General features: G+C 36.0%; 1 protein-coding gene across 1 annotated transcript in view; it reads left to right on the plus strand.

Moving 5' to 3' along the window:
- PTPRN2 (protein tyrosine phosphatase receptor type N2) overlaps positions 1–12,389 on the plus strand; it is a gene marked incomplete at its 3' end in the record, with an annotated part of 756,267 nt that overhangs the window by 108,126 nt on the left and 635,752 nt on the right. Inside the window, exon 3 of the mRNA XM_083376709.1 lies at positions 10,131–10,244. Within this exon, the coding sequence (XP_083232835.1) occupies positions 10,131–10,244 (114 nt within the window). The remainder of the gene's footprint in view (positions 1–10,130; positions 10,245–12,389) is intronic.

The raw sequence follows: 12,389 nt of genomic DNA on the forward strand, positions 1-12,389 counted from the left end.
GAGTTGAATTGCCCCTGTGGGTATATATATAAGTGGGCTGGGAAGCACCTGAGTTTTGATCATGTGACCAAGGGGGACCTGTAATAAATAACTTTGAACAGTTGCTGAACGAATGATTGCAAGAAAATGCTATTTATACATGCTCTAGACCAGACATCTCCAACCTGGGATCCTCCCAAAATAATACATTTTAGTGTCTACTATCCAACCATCTAATTATGTATATTAGTGTTTTTCAAACTTGTCAACTTTCAGATGGATGAGATTCAACTCCCAGCATTTCCTAGCTGGAACACTGAAATAGATAGATAGATAGATAGATAGATAGATAGATAGATAGATAGATAGATAGATAGATAGATAGATAGATAGATAGATAGATAAGTAGGTAGGTAGATAGATAGATAGATTGATAGGTAGATAGATAGATAGATAGATAGATAGATAGATAGATAGATAGATAGATAGATAGATAGATAGATAGATTGATAGATTGATAGGTAGGTAGGTAGATGGATAGATAGATAGATAGATAGATTGATAGGTAGGTAGGTAGGTAGGTGGATGGATGGATGGATAGATAGATAGATAGATAGATAGATAGATAGATAGATAGATAGATAATCCTTGATTTACAATTGTAATTGAGCCTGGAATTAACAGTCATAAGTCATTGCAGTCATAAATTGAGACATCACATGAGTGGATCTGATTTTTTTGACACTTTTAGTAATGGTCGATAAACAAAGGCTGCAATTAAGTGAATAAATTTTCCCCATTTTCTTTTTTGCCAGAAACTGGAAATAAACACCATAAACTAGCAAAAAAGTCACAAACTGTGGTCACATAGTTGCAGGATACTGCAAACGTAAAGATGAGCCAGTTACCAAGTCAAATATGATGATAGGGCCACAGAGGGGGTGGCTGCCATAATTTTGAAAATGGGTAAGTAGTTTTTGGGAGGGTCTGATGTAACTTCAAATAGTCTTTAAGTGACCAGACATAAGTTGCGGACTACCATATAACAAGTACAGGTAATCCTGGAGTTACGAATGTAATAGAGCCTGCCAATTACATTCATAACTCGAGGATTCATTAATTGGATCATGTTAAATGCTTTACCCTCCCTGCTTTACCCAATGCATTCATTAATCAACCTCAGGCCATTAAGTGCGCATGAGGTATGTCAGGGTGGGGAAGACCATGGGGGGAGCTTAGTGCCTCCAACCACCCAAGGCCGCCCCGACCCCCCCCATTGCTACCCCTTTCAAAGGTCTCCATGGTCCAGCTAGTTGTCTCCTCTTCAGCCTCTCTGCCACTGCTCTGCTCTCACCAGTGGGATGGTGAGAGCAGAGCAGAGGCAGAGCAAGATGAGCCTTGGAGTATGTCTGGCAAATGGCAGGGCAGGGCAGGGCAGGGCAGGGCAGGGCAGGGCCTGCTTGTGTGGGAGGCTTGGGCTGAGTGGAGAAGGGGAGAGGCCGGCCGGCACTTTTCCACATGACTAAGCAAGGGCTCCGGCACCCAAGGCCATGCAGCAGGCGAGCATGGGTAGTGCGGGGCTGTCAGGCCTGGCACCAAAGGAGCACGTTGCAGCTCGTAAGAGCGAATAACCGCTGTGTTGCTGCAACATCCATAACTTGGGGACCCAGTCATAAGTATTTTTTTCGGGGATGTTATAAATTTGAACATTTGCTAAGCGAATGTTTGTAACTCAAGGAATACCTGTATCACAATATGAGGTTGTGTAGCTTCAAAGAAATGCAGAGCATTAGAAAATTAATTAGATAAATTAAAAATTAATTCTCTGGAGAGAGAATGATGACCACTGAGCTTATACGCCATCATTAAACCTAGTGTATTTTAAGCCTCTTATTCAAGATTCATTAAAAGTATCCAAGAAGATAAAAAAGGTCCTAGAATAGAAAAAGAAAAAATGTCAAATGACAACTCAGAAAATGTGTACCAATCTGTGAAAGAATCGATGATACAGATAACACAACATTGTTGATTTGGCATTCACTCTTTGGAAACAATGGTCACAAACACTCTGATGGGCCCTAAACAGACATCTGAGAAACAGTTTCTATAAAAGGAATTGTTGGATGTGAATAAGCAGCTCACCAAGGAGAGCTAAAAGAACCTTATTTATGCAAATGTATATCCCTCTTGTCACCCAGCACAGTCTGTTTTTGTGGCTTAGAATGAGTGGAGAAAAAATGCACTTTTTTTTTTTTAAAAAAAGCAATATCCATTGACAACCCAGATAAAGAGAAGGCTAAAATATTTTTCTTCCTCTGCTGCCCATCATGTGCCAGTTTTATTTTGTGCTGCTTATAAGCTTCTATGTCACCGCTTTCTATTCTTGTCTGAATAGTCAATGAAACATTAGGAAGCTGATAAGGGTACCCTGGACTGTTACTTGGCAACGGTTGTTGAGCAGGGCTGAGAGCTGTTGATTGAAGAGATTAGCTCCATAGATAACCTGCCTCCATTTTGCTGCCTGGCTGATGCCTGTCTTTCTTTCCTCAAATGTGAACCAGTAGCTCCCATTATGAATCCAGCCAGGAAGAGGATGCCAGGTTGTCTGGACAGAGTTTAGGACACTGTCTTAACCATCTCTGCTTCCATTCAGCTCATTGCATCGAAGCTTAAATTATTTTCTTCTAGTTCCAGAATAAAATAACTGTTATGGTTTTTTGAGAAAGACTGCTCATTTTCATAAGATAATATTCTGGCTGGTACTCTTCCTACTTCTACAAGCCAAAAGCTGTTTCATTTCATAGTAGATTTGTGGATGCTGTTCAGATCATATCAGAGCTCTCATGTCTGTAAGAATAAGTGTTGAGGATGGGATATTAATATATAATAATTGGTAGTACTTTAATAATAATAATAATAATAATAATAATAATAATAATAATAATAATAATAATAATATCATCATCATCATCATCTCAGTCTCAAGTAGCTTAGGGATAATATTGGTGGTGCCAGTTCAGTGAAGTAGGCACTGGAATGCTGGAAATGAATAAATACACAATAGTAGCTAATAATAATAAAATAGCTGTATTTTTAATCAATAACCTCAGGAATATCTCCATAGTCTATTAAAAAAGAGTGTGCTTTTTGCACTACCAAAATATCCAAATAATATTGCTTTATCACAGTTTATAACAGTTTAATAGTTTTGCGACATAAAAATATAATCTAGGTAAGAAAATGTTAAACCTGAAGTAGAGGAAATACAGTCTCCCTTTTATTAGAATTCAACATTAATACAAAAGCCACACCATCTCTTTAACACTTCAGTGAAGCAAAATTGCAAGATTCAGTGGATCTGAATAGCAAGTGCTAAATTCATGGATGAAAAAAAAAAACACTTGAAATCTGCTAAGCATAATACAGAATAACATTCAACAGAAATATGAAGGCAGATTCATGAGATATTTCTAGGACCAGAAACACATTGCAGTTAAGAGGAATACAAGATTTGTCAACAAATTATAGCTGACTAGAAACTTTTTTGGGTTGGACTTGCTACAAACATGGTTAAATAAATGTAAAAAATACAGATTTGTAAAATTGTGAGTTAAAACTACAACAGGTTAAAAAGCAATGGCAGAATGAGGAATAATTTGGAAGAATAATAATTTTTATTTTTTTTCAATGAACATTTCAGAAATTTTTTTTGCTAAACAGTGAAGAATTTAATTTAATTTAAAATACACATAGGATGGTGCTGGCTAGATGATGATGATGATGATGATGATGATGATGATGATGATGATAATAATAATAATAATAATAATAATAATAATAATAATAATAATAATAATAATGTTGGAAGGGACCTTGAATGTCATCTAGTCCATTTTATGATGCTTTTGCTGAAAATTGGCATTCACTTCCAATTTTGGCAAAACTACTTGCATTGGTTTGCTTAACAACCATGGCAATTTCTTAATAACTATGGATTCTCTTAATGACTGCAGTGATTTGCTTAATGACCACTATCTACCTGTACTGTAATAAGTGGAATAGGCTACCAGACCACAAAGATCCAGACCAATGGATGGCAGCAAAGATAATTCTAGATAATTCTTGAGCTTTACTGCCATCTAGTGGTATTATAGTTGTTTTGCAGCTTAGGTACAATAATTATAAAGTGATGGCTTTAAGTATTTCTCATCTTTTTTTATTTAAACAATGACTATGGTGCTCAAACACTCCATCCCATGATTAATTCAAGCATGGATTTCTGTATTTTCTTGAATTAGCACACGTCTGAGTTTGCTTAGCATCCTAAATAATAAACTTGCCTTGCACATTTTAGAATAACATGTTATACTAACCCAGCCCATACTTAAGAAAGGAAAAATGATAACAGTTTTGGTAAAAGAGTAAGTAAAAGATAATTTTATATAGAAGTTGTCTCTGTTTAAAATATTCAGTAAGCAACTCTGAAGGTCCATTTGCATCTATTTGCAAAAAATAAAACAAGCCCCCACTTTCTGCAATATATTTTAATTACACCTGTAATTGAACGGGATTGCATTGTATGACTGGGTTTCTGAATTATATTAATTTTGTTTTTTTAATTATCATGACTTGGTTTGCACATAATACAAAGGAGTCATAAGCCATGATGAGTAAAGTTGGATAAATGGGCACTTTGCAAACAAACCATGTATTGGAAGATATTCAAGGTTTTTAATTTATAAGATTATTAATGTGGGCCACTCGAAGCCCCAAAATCTTGAAATAAAGATGATTCTGGATGCTGAAATACAGAGTGATCTTGATTTATAGGGAGAGAAAAGCTCCTTTAAGAAGTGTTTAGGAGGGTATCAATCTCACTTCAAACCAGGAATCATGTTCTTTTAATAGAATGTTTTCTTATCATGTGGGATTATTAGACTGTTAAAATTAGGTGAGTGCAATCAATAATATCTTATTGCAGTGTTTTTCAAACTTGGCATCTTTAAAATATGTGGATTCAATTTCCTAAATTCCCCAGCTAGCTTTATTGAAGAAGTCCACACATATTAAAGTTGCCAAGTTTGAAAAACACTGCCTTATTGGGTTATCCCTTATTTATAAATTAAGCAACAGCTCTTTGAGGAAGAACAATAAAACAAATTTTAAAGAAGTTCATTCACTGCATAAAGGAAAACAAACAGTAATTCTTATGAATTCTAATGCATACAGCTCAGAGATGCATTGATAAAACAAGCAAACAAAAAAATCATATGACCGTACTGACAAATGACTGTAATTCTGGCAGTTGTTGTAATCATTAAATGAATCATGAGAGGTGTTAAGCCCTGGTGGTACACTGGTTAGAATGCAGTATTTTAGGCTAACTCTGCCCACAACTTGGAGTTGAATCCTGATAGGGCTGGAGGTTGACTTCTTTCATCCTTCCAAGATCAGCAGAATGAGGACCCAGATTGTTGGCAGCTATATGCTAACATTGTAAACTGCTCAAAGCACTATGGAGCTGTGTATAAGTCTAAGTGCAGTTACTATTGCTGTTAAGTACAATATGAGGTAACTGCAAGTTGTATCTTCCTATTGGCTTTCCCATTGACTTTGCTTGTTAGAAGCTGGCAGTGAAGTTGCATATGGTGATCACATGATTGCAGGAATGCTGTGATGGCCAGAACTTTGAGGAATATTGTACAGGTGGTCACTAAGTGAGGAGTCCCCATAATTACAAAACCACAATACTAAAGAGTGGAGCAAAAACATTAGAGAAGGAAATATAAAATATAATCAGGGTTGCTAGATTGGAATTTTAATTTAAAGTCAAGCAATACTAGAAAAAAAGCCAAACCAATTTTAAGATATTTTTTCATACATCATATGAAAATCTCCAGGTCCAGGTCATTACTTTCTTCCCCACTGAAATATATGGCATAAACTGTGTCTGATGTGAAGGGTGTTTTTTTAGCACTTCTGGAGATACAGTGAAGACTTCACACCATTTGCTTGAAAGCAATAATTCTGCCCTGATTATCACAATAGCATCAAGAAGATGCAGCTCCATTCTGCTTCTTGCCTTCCTTTTAACAGAGAATTCAAGAGAAACTATGCTCTCCACTAAGCATTGCTGACAGGGGTTATTAGGCAAGTAAGGGCAAAGGTGGTATGGTGTGTATGGTGAGGATCGAGATGGAGATTCAGCACTTAAAAGGGGAAGCTTTCTGTGGCTCCGTTGCTGCACAAAGCACCCACCTTCTGCCTTTGTTTTTCTCCCTCCCAGGGCGTGTGGGCAGAGCCAGGCAAATATTGATTCTGGGATGGCCTTCCTCCCACACTTTTTACTTGCCGGGCTGGCGGTGCCTTCTTGCCTAGACTCTTGGTGCTAAAAAGCCAAAAAGCCAAATGAATTTTCTGATGCTGACCAAATTGAAAGAAATCCCCAGATTTCTGGAATATGGTGTTGGAAGAGTGACTCTGGCAACCACTAGACTTTTAAATCACACTTCTATTAATTGTTAATACTAGACCAACACTCAAGAAGCAAACAATACCCCAATCAAGAAACTATCAACTCAGACAAACAAGCTAACAGTAAACAACAGCCCAATCAAGGAATCACCAAGTCTGCTTCCACCAGCAACGACAGGAGAAGCTTTTAGTATGATAAATGAGAGCAAATATCACTCGATAATGTTATCTAGCTGGATAATGAAAAGTCTGCAAAAAACCAAGCAAGTCAGAGAGCACCAAGGACTCATAATTCAAGTTTGAGCAACAAGTATTCTCTTCTGTCGGAGACATACAGTGCTTGGCCATCTGATCTAGTACCTAGTGCAAGTTAAATGTTAAAGTCATGCTGTACTTTCCCAGATCTCCCCTCTTTTAATTTTCAGTTTAAAATGAAAGGTTGGTGGTAGCAGCAGCCACCTAATTTTTTACTCATACCCAGGCACTTGTTACATCAGAACCAAAGACCTCAAAGGAGGAGCTGGTTTGAACCTGAGGGGGGACCTTTGTACTCATTACAAAGGAGCCTTGGTGGAGCAGTGGGCTAATGCCTCCTTAAGTAACACCAGCTGCCTGCAATTAGTGCAGGTTCGCATTCCACCAGGCTCAAGGTTGACTCAGCCTTCCATCCTTCCGAGGTAGGTAAAATGAGGACCCAGATTGTTGGGGGCAATAAGCTGACTTTGTAATAATGCCGCTTGGGGCCCCCCAAAAGCCCTAATAAGCAGGCATATACATAGAATGAAGGCTATTGCTAAGCACATTGATTTGTGCTTAAATTGTAAGCCGCCCAGAGTCTTCGGAGAAGGGCGGGATATAAATGGGATTAAAAAAATAATAAATTACCTATGGGCCGTATTCTTAGGGAGTGCTGTTTATTTATTTATTTATTTATTTATTTATTTATTATCATTCATTCATTCATTTATTCATTCATTCTTTTAAATTTGTATGCTGCCTATCTCACTATACAAAGCGACTCTGGACAGTGGCAGCGGTTAGAATGCAGTACTGCAGGCTACTTCTGCTGATTCTTAAGCTTGACTCAGCCTTCCATCCTTCCGAGGTCGGTAAAATGAGGACCCAGATTGTTGGGGGAGATAGACTGACTCTGTAAACTGCTTAGAGAGGGCTGTAAATCACTGTGAAGCGATATATAAGTCTAAGTGCTACTGCTATTGCTATGTCGAAATTCTGACTCTGGAAAGAAGAACTAAAAGAATGCTCTGTTAGGCAAACAGGAGGGTATCTTAAGTGGAATTAGATTCAATCATAGTAATGTTCTATAAAATAGTTTGGGGTGTTTTTGTAAAACACTGTATATTATCTGGGACACTACTCATCCTCTTCATGACCTGTTTTTCTTGTTACCTTCTGGGAGGAGGGGGCTTCATGGTATCCGTAGCAGAACATCCAGATTCAGCCATAGTTTCATTCCATACAGCACTAACCTTGTGAACTCTCAAGCTTCTTCCTTCTGTTATATATTCAAGATGGACAGTATTTAATATTTATTTGTTATGTATATGTAGGGGTGTGGGTCTATACATATGTTGTATGTAGTATGTTTTAGGTGTGTGTCCTGTATGTGTCTCACTTTAAGAGCGGGCAACTAAATTTCATTTTTGATGTGTGCCATTGTGCCCACAGTAAAAAAATGACAATAAAGATTATCTTATCTTATAATCTAGAGATGACTATAGTGCATACACACATCCACAGAAACACACACAACATTCCTTCTCCTTCCCTTTCTGACTATCTTCCCTATAGAGGACTTGGTTCTCAACAAGGATCTTCTGATAGAGACATTTTCAAAATTCTGAATGGCCTTTCAGGCAAGTTTGTTCTGTACCCTAGAAAGGGCCTTGAACCTATTGATTAAAGAATGTGTTTATTAGGGAGTCTAGCAAACTGCAAAGATCAAGGCTAAACGTTACATATTTCACATCCATCTTTTTGCTGATCCTCTGTAATAGCATTTCTCAATCTTGGCAGCTTGAAGATGTGCAGACTTCAGTTCCCAGAGTTCCTCTGTGCTCGTTGGGGAATTCTGAAAGTTGAAGTCCACACATGTTCAAAGTATCAAGGTTGAGAAAAACTGCTCTGTAATATAATTCAAAATCTGTACAGTATATTTTAGGTTTAAATATTCAGATAATTACATCTTGCCTGATTCAGAATTGCCACCTGACTGATCAATACTGAATATAAAATAAGTCTTTGGATCCATAAGGGAAACATACTTGTATCACATTGCTGCAGTTTGGTGGATATTCTGTATTATCACTGATATACAATTAATGCTGTAGTATGAAATATTAAAGAGTCATTTTGTTCTTGTAAGCAATGAAAAGTTCCTTACTAGGAAGCATTTTTCTAATGCAAAATATGTGGCATGGCAAGATTTTTGATTTAGTGTAGAAACCCCTTTGTCCTTGATAAAACATATAAATTGGGAGCTAATTTTGCTGACATTGTGCTTCAAAAATATGATGTGAAGGTTTTGTGATTTCTTTATTTTAAATTGCCTCCCAACAATATTAGATTAATAATTTATTCCATTCTTAAAATGCAGGAGTAATTAGGCTTATATAAACCTATACACTCCGTAATATAAGTCTATATCAGTATTATTATTTCTGCATTTCATAAATTACAGATGTACTACTTGCATTGTGAAAAGATTTTTTAAAATTGTTTCATGTGGTTGAAATCCCACAGAAAAAGATACTTGTAAATTAATTCTTAATATTAGGTTCTGCTAGTCAAATTTCACTGTCCCTTTTGATTATAAATGCAATATCTGCAGTAATTACTAAATTAAAACACGGTGTACAAAGAACGGCATGCTAATTAAACTTGTTGCATTTGAATGGTTTACTTTGGATCACTGTATACAGCAGAGAACAATAAATATACCTCTCTTTCCTTTTCTAAGAACATAGGGCTGCAGATGGTCAGAAGGTACTATAAACACCTAGTCGCTAAATTAGTTTTTTGTATGGAAGGGAGAAAGGTAATTTTATGTTTGAACTCCCCTCCACCGCCTATCTTCTCCCCACACAGAAAGCTTGTCTTGAAATGAACAATTCTTTAAATAAAGACTAATTAGGACCTAAATTAATTAGAAGGTGTGATATGAAAAGAGTTTGATGAGAAGAGTCTGTCATTTTAGGCAAATGGAATGGAGCTAAATAAATTAGGTTTCATTAATATCTCATTGTTGTGTGAGCAGCTCGCTTTTATTGCATTCATTAGACGGCACTACATTAAGCTGGCTTTGGCTGTCTATTATTGATTCAACATTCATTTACCACTCCAGAGTTTTCTGTATTGAGAGAGGGGGGGGGAAATTACTACTTCTGAGAACGAACATCAGTGTTTCCTTTGCGTTCTGGTTTTGACAAGGAATATTTATTTTTATTTTTTTTGCTTTGGCATTGCTTAAGATGGGAGCATTGATAAAAAGAATGGAAGGGTGAATAATAGAAATGCCCCATGGTTTATTTTGCATGTTGTGGAAGTGGAAAATATTATAAAAGGATAATACAAATTTCCTGAAGTATTAGAGGTAACACAGAATAACATTATTTCCTTTTCTATTTATCTCCTAATTTTCTCCTTTCCTTCTGCAGATGGAGTATTTGGGAAGTGTCAACAACTTCCAGTGATAGATGTAAACAAGTATGAAATTTCACCATCAACGCTTCATCGTTTGAGAATTGTCTTAGAGAAGCTGTTGCACAGAGGTACGTTGCAGAATACTTGGTTCAGAATATAGGTACCTCTTGAAAAATTCTGAGTCAGCGTTTTAACTTCCAGCATCTTTATCTTACAATATCATTCATAGAGAGGGGGAAGAGGATGATTTAAGCCAGGGGTCCCCAATTTTTTGGGCACCAGGGACCAGTTTCATGAAAAAAGGGACCAGAGAGTGCGTGGTTTAGTGTGCTGCCAGGATCCCACAAATGGGGCTTTGCTTGTTTGTGTGGCCCGGGGAATGGGAACCCTGATCTAAGTAGATTAAAATTAGAACTGTCAGAAAGCCATTCTTTCTCAGATCTCTGTATATATAACCTTTATTTATTGCCTTGTTCCAGGAATACTCTTTTTCTTTAAGCCAAGGAAGAGGGAAAACTTTATTTGCTGCTCCCAACCCTATAACACAGTGGTTTTTAACCTTTTCCTCACCACAGACCCCCCTCTTTAAATACCTTTTGTGGCTGCAAGCCATGGCCCACCACCCCTAATACTTAGCTCAAGATTTAAATCACATTTTTTCAAGCCTTTGCTGACCCTCTGTGATGACATTGCGGATCCCACACAGGTCCGCAGACCATAGATTGAGAACCACTGCTGTGGCACATTAAAGGGTACTGGTAAAATGCTCCTTTTAATTGAACGTAGTTTGTGATAATTCTGTGGACACACTCATATGGTTTCTTGGCAACAATATGGATATATTTGCCATGGCCTTCTTTCAGATGTAATTTGATTTCTAGGCTAACCTTCCATTGTAGTATTCCCTGGTGATCTCCCATCCAAAGAAACACGGATAACAGGTTGAGGCTAATAACTTCAATGAAAGCAATCTTCTGTTGTGAATCAAATCATACATACATGACCACATACATACATGACTGTGCCAGCTCATTGCCAAATAGCAACCAATTTATCTCTTTCCTTTTCATATTTTCTGTGGAAATTTCATTTTCTGCCATTTGGATCTATGTCTTCTCTGCTAATAAGATATTCACTTTTATTGCTCTTATAATTACTGTCTGTGTTTTCTTCCCTTTATTCTGTCATTGATTAATTCCAAATTAGGCCTGGGATCAGAGCAAAGATCAAAGATCTGTTAGGTTCGTTATCAATAAAATAAAGGTTTAAAAAATACCAAAACATTTCAATTAATTCAGAAGACCAAAAAAAGGCTACTTTAGTTTCAGAAGAGGCAGACTTTAATGTGAAATTGATTCTAGTTATTGTTGATATAAAGCTTTTCTTTTAAATCAAAGGATTTTCAACTTATGTGAAATGTTTCATTTTCATCTAAATACGCAATAGCTGATTGCTGCTTTGTATAAGTTATCTCTTTGTTCTATGTACTTATTATGGTGCTCTGTCTGATGTTTCTTGCAGTATTATAATCAATATGAAAATGCAAAAAAATATCCAAATTTCTTCAATCTTCTTTTGTTCTTCTTTGTGTACCTCCAAGCCATGTTTTTCTTTTAAAAATTATTTTACCTGATTTATAAAAGAGAAAAGCACCTTTGTTTTACATCTGCACAGCATCATAAAATATAACATCTGTCTTTTGTAACTTCTACATCAATGACAAGTAGCCTTTTTAAAAAAAAATATGTTTTATTATTTTTTAACATAATCACCTTAATATAATAATCACATCAATATAATATTCCTTTTCTATCTAGTCATTCTGGTTGTCTCATCATAGATCCTGTTTACAGTTCTTGTTTACATTTGTTTTTCCCACAATGTTCAAATCATTCTTACTGGTTAAGATTTTCTCAAAGTTAATTACATTTAAATATTTAAGTCTATTTTTTCTCATGTAAGCCAATCCAATACTTTTACTTTTCTTATGGAATAAATAAGACTAAAAAAAAATAAAAAATAAAAAGAATAAAAAAAATAAAAAATAGTATGCTACTTAAAATCCCTATTTCCTATTAGCTAATACTGTACATATTTATTTCCAAAAAAATTTCATTGTTTTTTTTACCATAATTAAAATGTATTCCATTTAATAAATCAAGTCCTCTAGTCTTTTAACTCTTATTCAAAACATTTTTTAATCCATTGTAATTTTCTTAGTCAATCACTTTTAGATAGCTAAAACATTTCCTTTATATAAGCCATTCCAACTC

Source organism: Vipera ursinii (genome assembly GCF_947247035.1).
Source record: "Vipera ursinii genome assembly, chromosome: Z".
In the NCBI taxonomy this organism is placed as follows: Eukaryota; Metazoa; Chordata; class Lepidosauria; order Squamata; family Viperidae; genus Vipera; species Vipera ursinii.